This window comes from Typopeltis vanoorti, chromosome 20 (genome assembly GCF_054136105.1).
Source record: "Typopeltis vanoorti isolate ZY-2024b chromosome 20, IOZ_Tvanoo_1.0, whole genome shotgun sequence".
NCBI lineage: Eukaryota > Metazoa > Arthropoda > Arachnida > Uropygi > Thelyphonidae > Typopeltis > Typopeltis vanoorti.
This window is the reverse complement of record NC_143568.1, coordinates 94193890-94219010: the sequence shown is the minus strand read 5'-3', so window position 1 is coordinate 94219010 and position 25121 is coordinate 94193890. Positions and strand designations below refer to the sequence as shown.

At 34.2% G+C, this 25121-nt stretch overlaps 1 protein-coding gene across 1 annotated transcript in view; it reads left to right on the top strand.

Moving 5' to 3' along the window:
- Positions 1–25121, top strand: part of LOC150095672 (flotillin-2-like) — a 151666-nt gene that overhangs the window by 18274 nt on the left and 108271 nt on the right. The window contains exons 2-3 of the mRNA XM_090410168.1: positions 716–792; positions 10169–10250. Coding sequence (XP_090266294.1) covers positions 744–792; positions 10169–10250 — 131 coding nt within the window. The 5' untranslated portion in view covers positions 716–743. The remainder of the gene's footprint in view (positions 1–715; positions 793–10168; positions 10251–25121) is intronic.

The following is a 25121-nucleotide window of genomic DNA, read 5'->3' as shown; positions in this document are numbered from 1 at the left end:
GACTTTTCAAAAATTAGCTGATATGGCATGGCAAGAAGGGAGAGAAGATGGAATCACCAGTGAAAGTGGTTAGTAAAGTGTTAGGATTAGGTTTTTTGCTTGGAGGGTGGTAAATGAGTGAAATGGGTTTGGTTGCCAGAGGTGGTTGTGGGCACTTCATTGGTGAACAAGTTAAAGAAGTATGATAGATACTTCTTTAACTAATAATTAACGAATAAATGGATCTCCCACGATGAGTCTTGGAAGATCCATTTATTCACCAAGTTTTTATTGACTGCAATTTGCAGTTTTCATTTGTGCTCTTGTGTTCATATTAATTATTAAATAATGAGAGTTTCAGAACACATGAAAGGCTGTAAACCTCCATAATTTAGCGACTTGGATAGGCTAAGGGTTAGATGATGAATAAGAAATCCTGCTCTAGTGGAATGTGGTCTAAATGTTGAGGTGATCAAAATCATCTACAAGCAAGAAACGCTATGACACAGTGGATATAATTTTTATGATATAATTCTCTTAGTATTGTATATGCATCCTCATTAAAAATTATTATTGTTATTTGTGTATGTTTTTCCTTGGTAATATTTTTAATCTATCAGTTAGCTATACATTTTTAAATGTTGATTTAAATAATTATTAATATCATTCAAAGCCTAATAAATATTTGCTCAGCAGTACATGCTGTATAAGTAATATTTGATGTTTTATATTTCAGCACACTGGTACCTTAAAATTGCAACAAAATGGGAAACATTTATACTGTCGGACCAAATGAAGCTCTTATTGTATCAGGTAAGTGCTACACTTTATTTGAGATATCATGTATATGCATATCATTAACATGTTCACTTTCTCATAGTTTTATTTCTTAGCATGTGTGAATAACAGATCTCATAGTGCTTGTTACAATGAATTGGTACTCATCACAAGAAAGGAATTAATACTTGACACAGGAAGTTATCATTTTCCTGAAATGCATCCTCAAGAGGTGTTCAGGCTACTTTGACAGCACTACATGATTAAGTTTGCAGGAAGTCAGATTTATTTATTATTGCAAATTTAACAACAAAAATGTATTTTTTAGCAAATTATGAAATTATAAACCATTCTCATTATGTTGCTTTTTCTAAAAGAAAAATTACTAACTAAAAAACTGAGTAGTTTTAGCAAAACAACTTATTAGAAATATATTTTTTCAAAGGTATCATCATTGCTATTCTTAAACTCCTCAGGAAGACTATGAATGGTGGCCTAGTTGTACCCACTTTAAGCGAACAGGCTCTGGAATCGAATCCCACCACGGGCAGGAATATTTGGGAATGTTTGTAGGTGGTAGATGGATTTCATCATTTAATATGAGACCACCATCCTGCTTACTGGAGACCTGAAGTGGCTTGGCAAAAAGTTACATATATAATCTCTCTATAGCAAGATTTCCAGCTTATTTTATCATGAGCTTATGCATGGTATTAATATTGTAATGTAGGTTTATAGCTGTTTGTATATGGGATGCCCATAATCATCACACATCAAATCATAAGTTGTTCCAATCACTCTTGTTGAAGACATCTTGTGTCATTCAACCTAAGATAGCACCTCTGCTTCCCACACTGTAGACACTTTATTTGAATCTCTGGTTTGGATGTTGGTGAATAGGCTTAGGCTTCATGTAAAACTCAAGCTGATATACCATCAAATCCCACAGCTGTATTCACATTAAGGTTCTGTAATATGCTATTCACCTCCATTTCATTTACCTCAGTTCCCATATAAACCTTTGGCTCTCTCGTTCCTGCAATATCACCACCTGGATGATATACTCTTGCAGTATTCATTTAGTAATTCTACTATTTTGACTGATTCAGTTTCCTTCGTACCATCAGCATTCATTAAAATCATTCTGCCATATACATTCTTTCTTTTACTTGCAGCATATCAAAATAATTGTTTGGGATTCTCTTTAGCTTGTATTACTAACTTCCTACTCTGCTTTTACCTTTCTTACAACACTAGCTACTCTTCTGGCCTGTTTGTACTGTTCATGTTGGTGCTGGTCACCTAAGTTAAGTAAGTTAAATTCCCTCCACAATTGTTTCTTTTTTTTTTGCAGCTCCATCTTAATGATGCTATTCATCCATTTAACTTCCACTTGATTTACTCTTCTGACTCTAGGTATGCGGTCTCCCATTACCTCCCTCAAATACTCCTTTACCACTTCCCATGCACTATTGCCATCCAGCCCTTGCAGATTTACATGCCATGGCACCAATCAAAGCAATCTCCTAAGTTTGTCATACTTACCAGCCCTGTAATTCCACATATACCTCATCTTAACTGAAAATTCTACACATTTAGCCACCTTCCAGGTCAAAGTGCAAAAGCCCCATATGACCACTTCCACCAATTATTGGCAACGTGGTCATATTCATTATAGACAAATTCTCAGATGCAATTACTAGATCAAGCGCTCTCGAACCCTTAGTATATTCCATCACATTCTGTCTCAGGTAATTATTCCTTAGTAATCATAAATTCCATTTCCTTCCTCCCAATGTATGTTCCCATAGTTGAAATTGCTAATAATAATTACTGTCCTCCATTCATTGAGTCCATTTGCCAATCATACTATCTCCATCATCTTTTCCATCCCCTGGTCTATAGCAGCATCCAACTGTATATGTTGTTCTGCTGGTCTCTTTCTCACACCAGATAGTCTCAAATGTGCTATTTTTACTGCTTGTAGTTGAACATCTACTGTCTTTCGTTGCAGTTCATTGGCTACCATCAGTAACACTCCCCCTCCACTCTTTTATCTCTATCCTCCCTGAACACACTATACCTTCACATTCTATCCCACTACTATATAATCTTTTATTAGCCAATAAGCTTTGCCCAGGATGGATTAACCAATGCCAAAAATTCCTTCTGCTTGTTCTGAATGCTCCTGGCATTAGTGTACATAAAGTGCAAAAGCCCCTTAGTCCCACCGCTATCCTGTTCTTTATACTAACTATCCCTTTCTGATTTGTTACTAGACACATTCTTACACTCAATCATATCCAGAGTGGATATGATTCTTTCAATCTCTTTCTAACAAAAATCATAGTGGGCATTGAATACCATGAGCTTGAAATTGTAGGACATTTATCGAGATCATCAATGTAAAAATTGCAGGAAAAATAAGGAGCAAGAAGAGTGACTTTTATTTTATTTTTATTTATTTATTTATTTTATTTTATTTTTTATAACAGTGCAGTGTGAGTTACAAGAAAACATTAGTATGATAATGTAAATTTCCTCCATTTATCCCTTTCAGAATCAGACAGAATGAAAATTTTAATCAAAGCCAGTTTGCAATAGTTTTGGTCTTTCTCTTGGATGGTGTTTGCATACTTCTTGGAGAACTAAAGCTTTCATGAAAAACAAGAATTAAATGTTTCCACATCAGTACGAATTGTTTCAGTCATAGATTCATTGTCAATGTTTTGATTAGACGCTTGTGAGTAATCTAACCAAAGAAATGAAATCATTCAACTTGGAATTCATATAATGCCAAACAAATGAAAAACTAGCATTGATTTCCCAAAAAAAAAAAAAAAAATCCATGTCCATTTCACCATGTCTGTTATTCTGTACAAGTTGGGTTTTGATGATTCCTTTTTTCTACAAGGGATAGAACTTGTGTATTTATCAGATCTGACATCCTTTTCAGAAAATACTAAACCTCTAATCTCCTCTTTCCAATCTGCTCTTGCTCAAAGTTTTCTTTCTCCATTTACTTGTTCTCCAAATTCTAATAACTACATTGACCTTTTTCCATTATTTTTCTTTGATGCTTGATTTTCTACAATTGAAATACCCATAGAGCAAGGTTGTTTTCCTTTGAGATTTCATTGTTCACCACTCAGACTGGCTTTCCTTCTCTAATTCCATTTTAGGTATGCTGAGATCTTGACCATTGGCAATGCTGTATTTTCATAGTCGCCATGTATAAAAAGGAAATTAAAACTGATTGTGAAAATTACAGAGCAATTTTCCTACTGATTATTGCTGGTAAGATTTATGCAAGTATACTTGAGAAAAGGCTAAGAGAAATTGTAGAAAGGAAATTAGCAGAACAAGTTGAGTTCAGGACAGACAGAGGTTGTCAGGATTGATTTCACTTTAAGACAAATAGTTAAGAAATCATGGGAATATAACAGGATTTGTCAGCAAGTTTTGTAGATCTGGCACATGAGGTGCAAAGAGAAAAGCTGTTCAAAATGCTGCAGTTATATGGTATACATAACACTTTATGTTGAGCAATTCATGGTCTATATTTGAATTGTAAGTCAGCATTTAGAACTGAAGGAGGTAATGGAAGATGGTTCAATGTTAAGTAAAGCATGAGAGAAGATCACACATTATGACGGAAAGTGACATTGATCTGATGTCAAAATTGAGATGTTAATCTCAACGCAATCTCAAAAAGCTCTTTACTTTCTGCAGGTGGTGTTATACTCCAATAAATCCAGTATAAGTCTCCAGGATTCTCTGACTAAATTGAATAACTGCTGTAGTAAATTTTGTATGAAAATCAGCAATAAAAAGACAAAGACAACAAAACATTGAAAACATTGACTGCATCCTGAATGAGAATCTATAGAACAAGTAAAACATTTTGGCTATTTTGGCACAATTTTTAGTGAAGAACATCATCAAATTCCTGACATATACCTTTTGGGGTTGTACAGGATATTATGTGATAGTACTGCATGAAAAATTTACATCATTACCAACTTTCTGGAGCTTCTGTATCTCATTCGGTATAGAGAAAAGCCCTTTGGTCAGAAAGACCCTGGGTTCGATGCCCATCCATAATGAGAGGAACTTTTATCTGGTCTCTTTCACCTAAAGGTGAGTTAGCCAGTCTCATACAGAGGTAGAGGATTTTTCCAATTGAAAAGTCAGGTTTTCATCCCTCAGAACAGGCAAACTGGCCTCATGAACACACATGAATTTACAGCCATGAATACCACCTACGACTTAGTCATAGGCCTGATTCATCAGCTATATGCCAACCCCAAGTCTGGATAAAATGGGGAAAGTGATGGTGAACTGCCCTGTAAAAATATCACCAGAAACACTTTGTGGCAAGAACATTTGCCTACAAAGTTACCAAGAGTCGGACATAACTGAAGGATTAAATCAAATCAAGTAACTTCCTATCAACAATTTATTTCCAAATTAGCTTGTTATCTGTCAACATTCTAATATTATAAGATCTTATAGTTCTCTTTTCTAAGGTACTTTTTAATATATCAATCCACCCAAATTTTGGTCTTCCTCTGGGTCTTTTTCCTGCCATCCCAGAAAAGAACTCTGTTTAGCTAATCTTTCCTTTCCCATTATTGAAGTGGCATAACCACCTGAGATTAGCTTTACTAACATGTTCCTGAATGCTGGCAATGTTAATTGCTTTCCTAATATCTTCATTTTTAATATGATATTGTCATTGATACCATCTGTTTACTTCCTTAATCATTCTTGGAGCTCTCATATATGTAGTCTCCAGTCTTTGGCCAAGTGTTTTATTTCTTATCAAGCTCTCTTGATTAGAAATAAAACAAGTAAAACTGAAATGTTTTACTTGTTCTATAGGTATTTATTACAGCAGTTATTCAATTCAGATAGGGAATCCTGCAGACTTATACTGGATTTATTTAGAAGTATAACATCTATATAAAATGATGAGATTAACAACTCCAATTTTAATATCAGGTTTAATACTACTTTCTTTCATAATGTGATCCATTTAGATGATGAATAATTGGAGATAACATACACCCTTGTCTTACACCTGATTTAACATCAAACCATCTTCTTGTAATTCCTTCAATTTGAACTGATGATTTACAACTGAAATATATAATGTCCCATTGATCATATAAACAGATCCCAGAACGTTTTGAACAGTTTCCTCTTTGCACATTGTCATATGCTTTTTCAAGATCTACGAAACTTAAATACAGATCCTTGTTACATTCCCATGATTCCTCAACTATTTGTCTTAAGGTGAATATCTGATCCTGAGAACCTGTTTGGCTGAACCCAGCATGTTCTTCTTCAAGCTTCTCCAGAATTTTCCTTACCCATTTCACAAGGATACTTGTATAAATCTTACCAGGAACACTCAGTAAGGAAATTTCTCTGTGAATCTCACACGCATCTGGAATTTGACCCTCTTACCAGGCCTTCTGAATTAGCTGGATCTTCAGCTGGCTCCCCAGACAGCATAATATCTGCTCAGATTTCACTAGAATGTAATAACTTCACAGCTGAACTGTCACTATGAAACTTTCTTTAAAATAGATAAGATTATATTGCCACAAAAGGTTCATAACATGTACAGATTCACAGACTTCTTTACAGGCAATAAGAAGGCTAGAGCTACAAAAATATCTAGCACGCTCTTGAATTCATGTCCTCTCTGTTGTGGAAGCCACACTTGGATGTATGCTTCTTTTGGATTCCAATCAGGATTAAGGGAAACAAAGCTGCAGTTACTGCAACTAGGTCAGCTTGTTTCTCAAGCTTCCATTATTTTCCAGTACCCTACATCTCGGGAAATTATCAATCACAAGCTTTTATCTGTGGCAGTCTTGGAATAGAGGTACCAATAGTAAGCTATATCGAATCAATCCAGAAGTTAAATTATGGCAGTCTAGTCTACAGTTCTAGGAAAATTCGTCGTAAGACTTTTACATTAATTATTTTGTAAATAATCAATGGATGATAAAGGGTATTATAAAATCATTAAAAAGGCAAATCTTTATTAAGGTGAATATCAGTGATACATAACATGATGAAATCATTTAAAAATTGTGCAAATTAAAAGAGATGCTGCGTAAATAATTAACTTTTTGCTGCAGATCGTCAATTCAACAAATCCATCAGTAACATCGCTCACTGGAAGAAATGCTAATGCTGTGAAGAATTTAATTTTCTCGTTGAATTCAGCATCTGTTTGATAGCATAACTTCAAACCAATGGCAACAGTTTTGAGATAAAGATTTTGTACCCTATGAAATAAACAACCTGTTATAATTGTTGATGAATATGTTAGAAAAAGCATTGATAGTTGCTTTCTCAAAGTCAACCATTAATGTTTCAGGATCTAATGATGAATATAAGTCCTTTAAGGCACTGAATAATCTGCAGTAAGTTAATTCTGGTTTTCCAGGAAGCAAAGCAAATACCGCCTTGGAATCCTAAGGGGTCTCATGCCAGTCCCAAGCCTGTATTAAGGAAGAGGGTTGGTCAGATGAGTGTCGATGCTCTGACTGTAAAGAAAAAACACAATTGTTATCTGATGCCTATATGATCAACAGCTACAAGATCCTGGCTCGTTCATCACCCTGATCAACAAGGTCCGCGATACCAATTGAGTGATTCCATATCATACTCATTACCTGGTGGTGATATCTGCTTCAATTCTTCAGTCAGTTTCCCAACACTATCTAAATCTAGTGTTTTTTCATATAACACACTACAGTATCTTGTTCATCGCTGTACAAATTTATCTTTATTCATCAATAAAGATGAATTGGTTGCTGTTTTGGTTGGCACCTTTTATTAATGGTTCTAATAATTTTGTACACCTCCCTAGTTTTATGCTCTCCATAGTACTGTTCTATATTATCGCATTGGACTTCTAACCATTTCATCTTATCTGGCTGACTGCTTTTTTTACCTCATTACGCTTTCTTCTATATTGCTCCTCTGTTTGTTCTGATATATCCCTTCTTATCTTCAACATTCTTTTTTCCTGTACTAACTTCAGTGTTTCTTGTCTAATCCATTTCCTATTGATCTTCTCTTCTTCTGGTACTGTTTCTTCAACTGCGTCTTCTATCGCCTTCATTACTCTTTTCACTCTTAGATTTGAATTTTTTTCTTTGTACACACTTTTAAGTTTCTCCTCTAACACTGTTCTGTACCTTCTTCATATTTCTGCTTCACTTATTCTTGCTCTCTTCGTTTGTAATGATGGGGTTTATATTTTCTTTTTAATTTCAACTTGATGCTTACAATCACTAAACTATGATCTAAGTCAATTAATGCAAAATGTCCTACGGCGTAAATGTTTGTGCCGAATTTTCCTACGGCGTAAATGTTTGTGCCGAATTTTCCTACGGCGAAAATGTTTATGGTGAATTTTCCAGCCACGCTAGTCTACATAAGGGCCCTAAAGAGGAAGTTGATCTTGTTAGACTCATAGGTCATAGTCATCTTACACACTCTCTTTCATATTCAGGGGTATTGACATGACTGCATGTGAGTTGTGTGATGCCAGACTAACTATTATGCATATTTTGATTGACTATCCTCATTTTACCAATGAGCACAGCCATTATTTTAGTCACTTTCATAATCTGTCTGAGCCCTAGTACGCTTGTGCAGATTTTATCAGATTCATTGAGTGTTACCCCCATTTTAAAATTTTTATGGAGCATTGATGATTACCATCTTTTATAAATTATACATATATTAGTTTTTGTTATCATTATCATCAAACCTCTATGGAGTCAAAAGACTCATTGTGGGAGGCCCCACTCGCGCACACTCACACATGCACACACAGTTTATCATACCAGGCATTAAATATGATCACTGTTTTTGCACTCTCGGGCACTGCATTTCAATCACTCACCATTCTTCATGCAAAACTTCTGCTCCTCATCCCCTTGCTCAAACTCTCCTTTGTGCAGCTTCCAAGAAAGCCCTTTTGTTCTTTCCTGTCTATAGAGGGACAGGAACTAAAAATCTAGTTGTTTTTTTTATTAATGTTATGAATTTTATTACACTTTTTTATACTTGCTTTTTGCATCTTTAGACATATTTTTTACATATGTGTTTTTTTACACACTGATTTTTATCTGTTTATGCTGTTTTATTTACTTAGTATCTTGTTTACTGCTAAAAAAATTCATTTGTTTTTATATACAAATTTTAGACCTATATATGCTGCTTATTTGTTACATTGTGTATGGGCACAGCACAACCCTTGCACTATTAAAAAAAAAAAAACAGACATTATAATGTCCATCAGCATTATACAAGTCCATGAGATCCATTCCTTAGTTCTACAAACTTCATGTCCTTCATTCTGCATTACTTATGAGTTGATTCATTTGCAATCAGTAGCAGCAGATTAAAGCAATCTTTACTCGTATTCTTCTTTTTTTGCTTCTTCCGGTAACTTTCATATCTTCTTTCATACAATATTTTTTGACCTTTAGACTTTTTGACATCTTCACTAATATTAATTTTTAACCGGAGAGCAAGGTTTCGTCATATTCTTATTAAGGTACTCTCCTTATGTTAGAATCCTGTAAAAAGTTTTCTTCTTACCCTAATTCTCTCATTTAGCCATAGATTTTTATTTCTTACCTTGCACATCATGTTTTTTAATCTTTTCAGCTCTACCAGTCACCTGATGTTTCTACAGTCATTTAGTATTATGCTTTGTCCTGTAAAGGACTCCAACTCCACATAAGTGCACTATTTATTTCATGAGGTCATTCTCCTGACATTCCACCACTTCACTTTCAAGAATATCACATTTTCTTGGCTTCTGTCAACATCTGTTCTTTGCTATCATGGGTTTTGCTCTCTTCGTACAACTGGCACTCACTCTCAGAACATCTACATATTTGCTCTACATACTTCCCCCAAAGATATCTTGGCTGCCATTATTCATTGGCACCATACCAACAACATCTACTTTAATACAAACTATACAACTTTTTCATAAATGCTAAATAACTCACAGAAAACAATTGCAAGAAATTAACCTAATATTGTTAACTAAATTTGAAAAAATTACTTATCTTTCTGCACATCTCTCAATCCCACGAGTGCAGGATAAAGTTATGATTAAAAAAACCAAACAAAAAAAAACAGACACATGAAGATTACTCAATATTCTGTTCTGACAAGCTCTGCTATATGGTAGCACAACATGTTACATGACATGGCATCTACAAAGTGAATGATATATTATTTTTGTTATTATAGGTACATTAAAGAAAATTAATACATGCAACTAATGAGTTTCAAAATTTTACATATGAAATTTTATTTTAATGTTACTTTGGAGTGTAAAATAATAATTATGTATTTTTAGGAGGGTGTTGCGGTTCATTGGATAAAAGAATGGTGGTCGGAGGCTGGGTCTGGGCTTGGTGGTTAGTTACAGATGTCCAGAGGCAAGTAGTTTTTTATTATATATCTACCCAGTATATGTACTGCAGTACATATACTGTACTGCAGTTTGCTGGCTATGAATACATGTGATTATTAGTTGTACATGTAATTTTGGAGAAAAATGTCATTTACCTGCATTCACATCATCACCATCAAATTCCTGACATGTACCCTTAAGGGGTGTACAAGATATGATAGTACTACATGAAAAATTTACATTATTACTATCTATCTACAACTTCCTATCTACAATTTTCCTCCAAATCAGTCTGTTACTTGTCAAGACTCCAACATTATCAGATCTTATATTTCTATCGTCTAAGGCACTTTGTACCGTATCAATTCCACCTATATCTTGGTTTTCCTCTGGGTCGTTTTCCTGCCAACCTGGCACAGAACGCTTGTTTTGTTAATCTTTCCTCGACCATTCTGTTCAAGTGACCATACCACCTGAGATTAGCTCTGCTAATGCATTCCTGGATGCTGACAATGTCAAGTTCTTTCCTAATATCCTCATTTTTAATATGATATTGCCATTGGTGCCATCTATTCATGCTTCCAATCTTTCTCAGGACTCTCATATCTGCGGTCTCTAGTCTTTGATCAAGTGTTTTACTTCTGACCCAGCTCTCAGATCCATAAGTTAAAACTGGTTTGAACACTGTCTTGTATACAGCTAATTTAGTGTTCCGACTGATTTCTCTCTTATTCCATATGAATTTATTCAATTGACTTCCTACCATACCAGCTTTGTTGATTCTGTTGTCTATTTCCATATTTAATTTACCATCTTCACTAAAAATCGTGTCTAAGTAGCTGAAATGTTTTACTTGTTCCACAGGTTCCCCATTCAAACCACACAATTGACATTTTCAATGATTCTATCTATTTTCATTGTCTTTGTCTTTTTATTAGCTGACCTTCATACCATATCTATTACAACAGTTGTTCAATTTAGTCAGGGAATCTTGCAAACTTGCAGCGGATTTATTTAGAAGTATAACATCATCCGCATAAAGCAAAGAGCTGACATTAACATCTCCAATTTCGATATCCTGTTTAATACCACTTTCCTTCATAATGTGATCCATATAGATAATGAATAACAGAGGGGATAATGTACATCCTTGTCTCACACCAGATTTAACATTAAACCATCTTCCTGTACTTCCTTCAATTCTAACTGCTGACTTGCAACTCACATAAAGACCAAGTATTGCTTGATATAATGCCCCATTGACACCATATAACTGTAGTGTAATGAATAGCTTCTCTCTTGGCACCTTGTCGTATGCCTTTTCCAGATTGACAAAGCTTAAATACCATCATCATCAAATTCCTGCCATGTACCCTCAAGGGGTGTACATGGCAGGAATGTACAAGGGGTGTACATCCCCAACAAGTTGGTCCTTGTTGGGGATCTAAATAGCAGAGTAGGAACTGATAGTCAGACATACAAAAATATTTTGGGAAAATTTGGAGAAAAGAGCAAAGCTAATAATAATGGCAAATATCTGTTGGATTTCTGCCCAGGACATGGACTGGTTATTACTAACACCATGTTCCAACATAAAAATGTGCACAAATTCACATGGAGAGAAGAGGCTAGGAATAAGAAAAGTCTCATTGACTATGTTATTGTTGATAGTGATGTTTTCTCCCTGGTGCAGGACACCAGAGTGTACAGAGGATTTGAAATTGGAAGTGATCACTATTTAGTCTTGAGCAGGATAAAATTGAATTTCATATTGAAAAGAATAACATGTAAGAAAGTTTTAAAGCAAATAAAAGTTTAGCAGCTCTCAGATGTGAACTGTAGACTAAAATACACAAAGATTATTGAAGAAAAAATGAAAGAGTTTGAGAACAGGAACCAAACCTTGGAGATTCAATGGCAAGCCTTGAAGAAAACCCTAATTGATTCAGCCAGAGAGGCATGTGGTGAGGTTATCTGCAAGGATAGAAAAATCAGAACTCTGTGGTGGACACAGGAAGTTAAAGAGGCAGTGAAGGAAAAGAAGAAAGCATATTAAAAGTTCCTGTCAAATAAGTCAGCTTGTGCTCTTAGAGAATATAGAGACAAATGCAAGAATGCTAAACACTGTGTAAAACTAGCTAAACAAAAGTCAAGGGAGGACTTTGGCAAGAATATAGAAAATAAATATCAAGAAGGTGGCAAAATATTCTGGAGGTTGTTGAAGAAGCTTAGGAATGGAGGAAAGAGTGCTGTAAAAGGAGTTAGAGATGATAAAGGTGACATGAAAACTGGAATAAAAGATATCCTTGAAGTATGGAGTAATTACTTTGAAAAACTGCTAAATGAAGCAAGCAGTGATGACAGCACAGTGGTAAAAAACACTGACCACGCATGCAGTCAGGAATACATATCCATACTTGAAGTAGAAAAAGCCATCAAAGGCTTGAAATGTGGAAATGCAGCTGGAGTAGATGATATTCGACCAGAAATGTTGAAGTATGGTGGTATAAGAGTCTTACAGTAGCTGCACTGCATAGTTCAGAAAGCCTGGACAGAGAGACGAATTCCTGATGATTGGAGTAGAGCTCTCATAGTACCCATATATAAAAAGGGAAATAAAACTGAATGTGAGAATTACAGAGGTATTTCCCTACTAAGTGTTCCTGGCAAAATCTATGCAAGTATACTTGAGAAACGGTTGAGAAGAATTGTGGAAGAAAAGTTTGGTGAAGAACAAGCTGGATTCAGGCCAAACAGAGGCTGTCAGGATCAGATCTTCACTTTACGACAAATAGTCGAGAAAGCATGGGAATATAACAAAGATCTGTATTTAAGTTTTGTTGATTTGGAAAAGGCATATGATAAGGTACCAAGAGAGAAGCTATTCAATACGCTGCAGTTATATGGTGTCAATGGGGCATTATATCAAGCAATACTTAGTCTTTATTTGAGTTGTAAGTCAGCAGTTAGAATTGAAGGAAGTACAGGAAGATGGTTTAATGTTAAATCTGGTGTGAGACAAGGATGTACATTATCCCCTCTGTTATTCATTATCTATATGGATCACATTATGAAGGAAAGTGGTATTAAACATGATATCAAAATTGGAGATGTTAATGTCAGCTCTTTGCTTTATGCGGATGATGTTATACTTCTAAATAAATCCGCTACAAGTCTGCAAGATTCTCTGACTAAATTGAATAGCTGTTGTAATAGATATGGTATGAAGGCCAGCAATAAAAAGACAAAGACAATGAAAATAGGCATAATCATTGAAAATGTCAACTGTGTTGTGAATGGAGAACCTGTGGAACAAGTAAAACATTTCGGCTACTTAGGCACGATTTTTACTGAAGATGGTAAATTAAATATGGAAATAGACAACAGAATCAGCAAAGCTGGTATGGTGGGAAGTCAGTTGAATAAATTCATATGGAATAAGAGAGAAATTAGTCGGAACACTAAATTAGCTGTATACAAGACAGTGTTTAAACCAGTTTTGACTTGTGGATCTGAGAGCTGGGTCAGAAGTAAAACACTTGATCAAAGACTAGAGACCGCAGATATGAGAGTCCTGAGAAAGATTAGAGGCGTGAACAGATGGCATCAATGGCAATATCATATTAAAAATGAGGATATTAGGAAAGAACTTGACATTGTCTGCATCAAGGAATGCGTTAGCAGAGCCAATCTCAGGTGGTATGGTCACCTAAACAGAATGGGCAAGGAAAGATTAGCAGAACAAGTGTTCTCTGCCAGGTTGGCAGGAAAACGACCCAGAGGAAGACCAAGATATAGGTGGATTGATAAGGTACAAAGTGCCTTAGACGATAGAAATATAAGATCTGATAATGTTGGAGTCTTGACAAGTAACAGACTGATTTGGAGGAAAATTGTAGATAGGAAGTTAGTAATGATATAATTTTTTCATGTAGTACTATCATATCCTGTACACCCCTTGGGGGGTACATAGCAGGAATTTGATGATGATGATGAAATAAAAAGATTCCTGACTAAAAGAGCTATTTCAAAAGTCAGAGTGAGATCTCCAAATGTGCAGCAGCTCGCATATGAGACATCTCTGTCTCTATTGGAGTCACTAATACTGACTGTTCTGCCAAGATCAGTACATAGATTAACTGCCTCTGCACATGTCATTTTACATGCAGAAATTATCCAGGACCTAACTATGTAAAATATTTTTTATTTATTTATTTTTCTGTGAAGTTCCTGCCAATTCTGCATTTTATTACTTTAGTTACATTATCTTAAATCATCAAGGAGAACTTAAATGAAGTTACCTAGAACTGACTACTTTGAATTCCTTATTGAAATAATAGGGATAAACGCTTTTGAACTGAAGTTAGAAGAATGGCACATATCATTATGTTCAAATATTATCAAAATGTAAAGAACTTTTATGTGTTGTTGTTCCCAAATGAAGGTGACTAAAGGTCTCATATGGTAGTGGAAGGTCATTCCTGAAACATTTTTCATCCTATAAAACATACATACAAGTCTGAGAATACATGCAATTAATAAACAAAAAGACATTTTGTGGGTTTAAGTTTTTTTCACAGATCAGGTTAATGAGCAGAGAACAAGTCAGGTGATCCTCTCTAAAAAAAGGTATTTGACTATATGGAGGTTGCAAGTGATGACAAGAAGTTCTTTTTAAATTTCACTAATCCTACAATTCTGATTGTGAGATCTTCTGAATTAACATCAGAAAAATATAGATATTTATTGGATTCCCAAACTATAAACATGGGCGATGATTTATGTCACCATAAGAAAATCATATATATATATATATATATATATATATATAAACGCATTATAAAATTTATAACATGATCATCACAAATATCGACATTTTAATATCAGCGATGAACTCTTGTAATTACATAATAAAAATTTCTTATTTTGCATAAAACGAACTAATCTCAAAAATTTCATATTTTTGAGGGGGGGAAGGGGTAATTCGTCAAATTATTTTGTTTAACAAAATAATTTGCTATATGCATACGCACTACAGATACAATAATATGGTTGTAAAATAAATATATGATTTATACACATATAAGATACAAACCCTTCTACACAAACATCCATAATAGACTAGCAATTCACATATAAATACATATAAACAAACAATAAATAACATCTACAATGCAGGTAAATGACATTTTGAGAGTTGGATTTATAAAAAATAAATAAAATAATAATGCATAAAGGACACTGAAGTCAATATAAGATATCTTGGAAATAATGAACAGCTGCAAAAAATAGGTTTTGAATATGAAAAACTGATTTTTGATGGGTTGGAAATTATATTGTGCTTGACATAATTATATTACTTTCATCCATATTTTATCCACACATACACAAACAAAAATATTTGCACTTTTTTCTTTATAACTGAGACATTTGATATCATGTCTGCCACAGACTTTGATTTGATACTTGGCCACCTTCTAATCCCTGTCTTGAGTTCTGTGAAATAACTCGGTTTATTATTTTTCTCTTTATCATGTAGTAAAACTTTTCAGATGCTCCTTGTGTCCCTTGCCATTCATCCCTTTCTCCATCTACAATTTTAGATCATAAGTGCAGTGCAAGCTTTGAAAACAAAGTTTAATCCGAAGATAGAGGGGTCTTTATATATTTTGTTGATTAGCCAACAATCGTCTTGTATTCTGTTGCATTGAATTGTAGTTTTTATTGTACAATGGTTGTATTTTATTCAATCTTTTCTAACCTAAACCTTCTTCTATATTAACCTTATTCTATCAATATCCTACCGGCTGCGCCATTTATGTTGTGTCTCTTTCTTCCTTATCACAACTATTTTAACCTTTTATGCTATGTCTCCGTAATACACTCTATCGAGTAGCACGTGGTACCTCTGAGGGACAATGGAATTTCCTCGGGAACGAGGCAGTACCAGAGTATCAGAGTCTGAGATTTACCTCTCGTAAAACGCCAAGAAATTTATTTGTTTCGCTGCGCCACTTAGCTTATTAATAATAATATTAATAAGCTAAGATCTAATAGCTTATTAATATTAATATTAATAAGCTATTAGATTATTAATATTAACAACCAAGAGGTAATCTCAGGACAGTACTTAATGATACCTATTAACTCTGCAGACGTGGCCAAAATATACCCTTTTCTAATATCCCGCATAGGTTCACATTAATATTTTATAAGCGGTGCATCGGATTCCAGAAATCACAGAAAGTCTTTGTTAGAATCAAAAGCAAGGTTTATTATACTCAAAAGTTGATACATATAATAACATAAATTAAAATCCCATCTTAAGGGAGTTCCAGACAAGGTATATAATATTCAAACACTATTATTACACTTATAAAATATTATACAGTAGCTTCCTAAAGTATGAATTATATTAACCTTCGCTAATGCATTAGTCATGTACTATTATCACAATCAATCTAAGACTCTGTAGCTCTGTCAGACTACACAAGATAACATTCATATCTTTCACAATCTCTTTATATTATGCCAATTCTTTACTCTAAACATATCCTTAATTTCATTCAATAGAAAGGCGAACTTTAACACAACGACAGATAGTAAGGTTAAAATCAATATTCTTCTAAAGTGATAACAATACAATCCTATCCTATATCATTAATGTTCTTCTTCTATAACATATTAATGTGACACAAATCTTTCATTCATAAACAGTGTAACACAAAGTTTACTTATCTTCCCTTTTCGGCTCTTTAGTGCTTCATAGGTTCACAGGAAACTGGCCTTCTGTGGACAGCCAGACTTGCTTCTTTTCGCGGAGAATACGGCCGCCAAGACCGTAGCTTCCAGAAATCACAGCTTAGCTCGTAGCTGCCTATCGGGATCCGTCCGACATTGAGGGCAGTTGCACCCTACGCCACCACGAGTGACGAACACACAGGAGATCCAGGAACAAAATGCCTTCTTACAGGGTCGCATGACCCTTATATTTCCCTCTTTTTTTCTCGGCGATTTTCGCTCTTTCCGATGTCCAGCCAACTCGCACATACTACTACTACGTCATGGCGTCCATATCTCTCCCCCGCTATTGCACGTATGCTGACGTCACGTTGTTTGCTTGGGGCGAGCCGCTCCCTCATGTTACGACTCCGTAACCTTTGGACTTGACTCCCCCCCAACTGTTGAATTTGTGCTTACATTTTATAATTCTTTTATACATATTTTATAATGCTCTGCTAATGTTTTACACTTTCAATATTAAATTAACCACATTCGTGAATGGCACAAAATACATACTTATTTAACCTTTTCATAACAGAACACACTTGATTTATATATACATAATACTTATTCTACACTTAGAGGCAACTTATTGTATTTATCTCATTCTTTTGTTTGGAAAAGCATGTTAGACTGTGATAAGATAGGAATACATAAATTTCCACTCTATCACAATCTAACAATTCCCATAGGATCACCATTGGAACCATCGTATTCCTATGTGTGAGGTAGGTTCCAAAAGTTTCCAGCCTGACATACAAAATGCACGCCAATTTTAAAACACCGTGTGTGACAGATAGCACCAGTACCAGTTTGAACTCTCTACCTGCATCATTCAGTTGAAGGCACTATGACCAACACATGGCATGCTAAGTGGCTGTAATGTTAAAAAATGTTTTTCACCAAAGAAGGGCTTTCTCCAAGTGCTATCAAGTGTTATTCCACTGTGAAGGAATGGGCTAAGCAGTTTTGCCTGGGAAGAGAGAGCATCGAAGATGATCCTCATGATGGTCAGCCTGTGGAAGTGATGACTGAGGAAAATGTCTCTCTTGTTGAGGAACTGCTCAGTGACAGACAGCTGAAGCTCAAAGAATCTCAGCAAGGTTGACTTTCTATAACAATTGTCTTTCACATCATTCACAAGAAGCTTCACATGACGATGGTCAGTGCAAGGTGGGTGCCTCGACTTCTCTCTTCAATTCAGAAGGAGCATCGTGTGACCTGTTCTCGCAAGTTTTAGAGCTTTGCCAAGGGAATCAGAAAGAAGCGCTGGAATCTATTGTGACCGGAGATGAATCCATGGTCCTTTATTATGGTGCTCTTTCCAAAAGGGAATCCATGGAGTGGTGCAAACCAGGCGAAGCACCACCAAAAAAAGCTAAGGTCACTCAGTCTATCAAGATCATGGCAACAATCTTTTGGAATTGACAGGGAATTCTCTTAATTGACTTCAAGGAAAGGAATACTACTGTGAATGCAAAATATTATGCTTCACTCCTGCACAAACTGCACAATGTCAAAGGAGAAGAGACAAGAATGCTGAGTCATGGTGTTTGCCTGCTTCACGACAATGCTTCAGTCCATACAGTTATTGTTGCAAAGGCTGCAGTGAAGGACTGTGGCTTCCAGGAGATTGGACACCCATCAGATGTAGCATCCAGTGACTACTACCTCTTCTTGAAACTGAAGAAAGACCTTTGAGAAAGAAAATTTGCAGATGATAATGATGATAATTGAAAGATGCAATTTTAGGCTATTTTGCAGACAAAAGTACAGACTATTTTTTCAAGGGCATAGAAATATTAATTCAAAGATGCAGAAATTGTGTTGAAGTAAAGGGAGGTTGTTGAAAAAGTGTTATTTTCTTTCTGTTACCGCTAAAAGTTAGTCACGCGGGAAACTTAGGGACCCACCCTCGTACCCTCAAAGGGGTGTACAAAGTACTGTGCACTGTATGATTAAGTTTTCATCATTACTAATCACCTATGGCAGTGGTGTTCAGCTTTTTTACTACGCGAGCTACTTTTCTATAAAAAGTTATTCGCCGATCTACTTTTTTATATATAAGTTATTCAGTGATCTACTTCTTCTTCGCGTTATTCCCGCTTCCTATGCAGGGTCCGCGTGTTACTTAGATGCGACTACTTGTTAGTACTACTCCCAACCGACCCGTCGCCTGGTCTGCCGCTGGGGGGGGATATATTTTTGACTGTAGAGGTGTATGTTCACGGGGCCGGTTTGCCTGTTTGCGGGATGAAAAACGCCAGATAAACTGGCGGAAAAAACCCTACTGACCGTGCCCAAGACCGGCTAACTTGGCTATGCCTGCACTGCTAATCTTACAAATTAATTATATATATATATATGTTATCATTAACGTATATAATTCAGTTATTCTGTAGTTAACTAGATATTCTATAGAATAATGGAGTCACTTGAGGTAGAGTACGAAATATGAATTTTATTTCATACTTTATTTAGATATCTTATGAAATACTTAGATATTCTGTAGAATAAGTAGTTCTAGTCAAAGTATATAAAAAAGTATTGGTTGGCAAAATGTTGCAGTGGTTTTTTTTATGTGACTACTGCCCACAAAAGGTTATATAAACTTATATAGTACGCCCGCAGATGCGAGACCCTTCGACACTTCTGTGCGTGTCAACAGAAGGAGAATCCATTCCGATAATAGGGTAAACAATCCTAAATTGTGGATGAAAAAAAAAATCACGTATTGGATGAGTTGTTTATTATTACACGTTTGAAAATTAACTTCTCTTTTATAACAGTTGGAAAATTTTGCCTATAAAGCACGTGATTTCGTGTGTTGTTGACCAATTCATTCATCGCCTTATTTCTTTCTCCCCTTCAACATGAATTGACTCTTCTTGGCAGTCTGCCAACGAGAGCTCTCGCTTATGTGGTCGGACTATAGTACAGTAGGTAGGCTATTGATTTTTTTTTCCTATTTATATTTTCTATTTCTAGAGACCAAACATGAAACTTTTTAAGCTACTTCAAGTTCTCCAGTAAGCAGGCAGTGGTCTCTCGTAGACAAAATTCATCATTCATCTCCCGCTAAAGGCAAAGCATCCATGCTCATGGCAGAATTCAAATCCACAGCCTGTTGTTAAAGAGCTGATATACTAATGACCAGGCCAACCAGGCAAATTCTAAAATATAGAATATGATTTTCACTTTCATAAATTTATTTATACATCCTGTGAATACAAATGAAGAATGTAATAATAAAAATAACGTCAATGTGAATAGTGTGAAAAGAGGCATTTGTTTATTTGTGCATAATGAACTATAATGGCTCTTCGAGTTGCACAAGTCATAGAATTCTTTTTATACATAAACCTTTGTAGTCTTGGCATCTTTGCTTACATACACATTTCACAGAATCCTAGGCGAAGTAAGTTTTTACAAAGACCAAATTGTGACCTTGCACATAACTGTTTTATAATTCCATTCTTAGTGTCCAATTTATAAAAACTATCCTCAGTGTTTCAAGTATGATAGCTAATTCTGAGTGAGCATCATCTTTTCCATGGTCTACTTTATTTTGGAATCTTGAATAAGTACAGTAGATCTGATACAAGCTTCAGAATGTGTAACATTGGATTTTTTTTTTTTTTTTTTTTTACATGCAAACTTTCTTTGTCTTGGTTTATTCTTTTAAAACAGTTTTCTTTTCATTGCACAAAACAAACAATCTCTGAGTTGAACCCATCAGACTTATTTATATTTAATCAGTGGCATATGGTGGGTATTCCATTGGGTATGCTGTGGTAAGGCAACATTATTAAAAAATCATTAAAGTTGTATAAAAAAACTTACTTTATTAAGAAAAATCATCCTATTTATGCTTCATTTCTGAGATGTAAACATTACATAAATTTGGAAGAGGTGGACATGGTTTACCATCTTTAACAATTTTTAAGTTTGTATTCTCAGTTTGAAAAAAAAAAAGTGTGCACAAAATATCTTCAGTACTGTTTCTCATTGAAACAAAAAAAGTTTATTTATAGTTTTCAGTGAAGATTGCATATTAAATGTAATAAATAAATCTATACTGAACAAAAGAGAAATTAGCCAAACCCAACTGATATGTAATCAACATATAAACTACATTTAATTTGCCATCTTCATTAAAATTTTTAAATATGTGTAACCTTTCTATAGGTTACACATATTATTTCTGTACTGGGAATGCAACTGGTGTTTTCTCTTTCCTATTTTCATAGCTTTAGTCTATTGGGTTAAAAATAAAATTGATTGAAGACTAGAGATTATAGGTATTAGAACTCTGAGGAAAAGTAAGGGGAATAACCACATTAAAAACAGTTACCAGAAAAAAAACTTCACATAACTAATATGAAGAACTTATATACAGAGCTTATTTATGATGGTATGGTCACTTAAACAGAATGGCAGATGAAAGATTAAGTGTTGGAGGGCAAAAATGACAGGAGAAAAAATGTGGAGGAAGACTGAGATACAAGTAGTTTGATGCATCAAAAGGTTGCATCAAAAATTGAATTGTAGGAACAGATCAGTAACCTGACAGATAATAGGCCAAATTGGAAGAAAATTGTTGAATGACACTGGTGGGAAATATAAAATATTGTTGTACTATCACAATATCTGGTTAATACTCTTTGCAATATACCAGAAATGAATATGATGTTTTATGATTACATTGTAATTACCATATTTTATCCACAGTGTGCATTAGTATAACCATTAAGCATGTATATGTTGATACTACTACTACTTAAAATAGTACTTTCATAAATTTCTGTACCATTCCATGCAAAATAACTATTTGTATTTAGAGAGCTCATTTATGAAATTAAGGATTAATTAGTTTCTGTAATTTGTATATAAATTATATAGTTGGAGATTATGACTAATTTTACAAAACATTTTCTTTTTATAACAGCATAATTTTCTTTTCATTTTGAGTTTATCTTCATTATTGACCATTTCTTCAAATTTATGCCATTTCATTTCTAATAGACACACACACACACACACACACACACACGATTTCTTTCATATTATACATACACAGAAATGCATGCATTGTATAAATCTGTGTTAATTAGTGAACTTTAAAAATGAATTTATTTTGTACACTATAACTGTTAAGACATAGAGCTCTTTGTGCTTCATATCATGCAAAGATTCACACATACCACTTGACATTTAATGCATGATTGAAGCAAGTAAAATATTGATTTTTAAATTGCTTTGGTGTGTAGATGTTTGTATAATTGTTGTCATAGTAACTGGTATGAGCACTATTATATGTGCAGTATCTTCTTACTTCTGAAAACTGATATTTTGCTAGTGATTAAATATATATGTATATACATATATAGTTCCAACTTTTATTTAAAGAATTGTAAACTTGCTCATTACAGCTAGGATATTTATACATAAAAACATGTTCATTTAGAGCCAAAGAGAGAAAAGCTTTAAATTACAAGAAAAGTGAATTACAAATAATAATATTCAGTAGTTGACTTATTAATCTTCATTGAGATCTCACAATATTGGCTATATTTTCCCTGTACTTTGTACCTGAAATTAATAATTTTTCTTTGAAAAATTGAAATTTCTAAGTACCTTGAGTTATTTTGGATTGCTATATAATACTAAACACTAATGTTAATTTAATACTAAAGAATTTATCTCAAATTCTGTAATAAACATCAATTTTGCCAAAACTTTTAACCTACATGTTAAAAGTTTTGGAAAATTGCATGCTCATGACTTTTTGAACACGTCTTTGATTTCTCTTTTTAATTCTTCATAGGTGACTCTTTAAAGAACAAATAACATACATAATAAATAAAAGGTAAAACTTTACCATTTCTTGTTCTTTACAGAACTTGTTTTAATTTTTTTTTCCCCCCATTTCTCAGAACTTGTTGATAGTTTCACTGTAATTTTTTATTATTATTATTATTTTTTTTTTAAATCTAACAAAATAGCACCTTTATCTAAAAAGACATTTGCTAAGAATTTTGCCTTTTGTGTGTATGTGGGAGGGGGGGGGATTTACATATTCTTGGGATCGGTGTTCTGATTTGGCTTGTAACGATACTTTTCTTGTTACCTTTCGTTACACTTTGAAAAAAAATTCAATGAATCCCAAGTGTCTTTTTGTCTCTCTCTCATGTAGGTATGATATCCATTTGCAACAAATGTTTCAATATCCAAACCTTTCTATTATCATTTGGGTACCATACTTAGAACATCTAAGCCTTTGTTCTTTGGCACTCTTGACCAATTCATTCATTATGGCTCTGATTTTCATCAGTTGTGGTGTCTAGTGGTCTACCTAATAATCTAAGGATTTAAGGATATTCTACCATTTTTATTTTGTTAAGACATCTTTCAATATTGATATTATTTATTAAATGTTTAATGAGACTTTTGATTTGACTAAGCACTTGATGACACCTGCATCATACAAACGTTACTTGAAGTCCATAATCAAAAACCTGCAACAAAAAGAAAAAAAAAAAAAAAAAATTAAATTAAATAATAATATTGGTATTATTGGAAAGGCAGTTCAAAAATTCCAACAAATTGGAATATGCAGCATTTAAAATTTTATTCTTCAGCAGGCATTATTACTTTTTAATCTATCCTTGCATATTGCTTATATGAGATATATGAAATAACATATAGTAATTTGCAAGAAAAAGATTAATAAAAATTTTCACTGTACAAATTTTTTACATCCTTTTTACTTATACAGAAGTGAGTTACTTTTCTATTTTGCATAATACTAATGTCTTATGCTGTATTCAAAGAAAGATGTATGTTTACTTTATTGGAATTCTGTCTAGTATTTCTTTCCCCTATTAAAATTGTAGATCCGAAGTTGGTTAACTATGAATAATTAATAGAAAGACAAACTGGAAAGGTTTAGCTATGAAGCAAGATACTCCAGAAATCATATGTATACTGGACAAACATATTTTATGCTATGCTTTTGATTAATTTTGCTTATGTTATATATGTAGTACTTGTAAAGAAAAAAAAACATCCAAGTTGCATGCATTTTGGAATAAAACTTGGAAATAAGTTCCACACAATCATGAATTCAGTATAAAGTTTGCAGTGTTTCTGTTGAACAGAGACGGTGGACTAAAGGTAAAAAAGCAATAAGAAAAAGATTTTTACCTTGGGGAAACCCTAATGAAGAATCTGGAATCGATTGAGCTGACATTGCTATTTTTCTGCTAATGTGAATGACGGATACTAAAAGAAGGGTATTTTTTTATCCAAACCTTCAATCTTCACTCTTCTCATAGATCTTATGTCAAAACAATATGAAATGAATTTTCAACATGCAACCCCTGGTGAGCCAAAACTTTTCATACAATGCAAACTTAATGATTTGGTGATGGTTTTTCAAACATCATTCCATTGAATGCCAAGTTTTCAGGATCTAGACTTCAGAAGTTACTTTCTTCCAGAATGTCATGTTAACCAGTATCTAAATTATGAGAAAGAATTTATTTAATACATGAATTCTACATCTTCAAATGTTTCAGGGCCCTGACATTGTTCTAACAAAGTACTCATACTCTAGATGCAGCATTTGGTAACAGAAGTAAGAAACAAAAGATATGTGATACCAGTAAAAATGTACCAGTGTTTCTAATCATCCACACAACAGGTGAAAAGCCAATAGGGAAAATGTCACCCTTCTTTATTCAAAAGGATTTAGAAGAACTGGCAGGATCTCCCAAGACTGTTAAGAAACTACTTTCTGGTGATATCCTTGAGAAAGAATTTATTTCATACATGAATTCTACATCCTCAAATGTTTCAGGGCCCTGACATTGTTCTAACAAAGTGCTGATACTGTAGATGCAGCATTTGGTAACAGAAGTAAGAAATAAGAAACAAAAGATATGTGATACCAGTAAAAATGTACCAGTGTTTCAGATCATCCACACAACAGGTGAAAAGCCAATAGGGAAAATGTCACTCTTCTTTATTCAAAAGGATTTAGAAGAACTGGCAGGATCTCCCAAGACTGTTAAGAAACTACTTTCTGGTGATATCCTTGTGAAAGCATTGT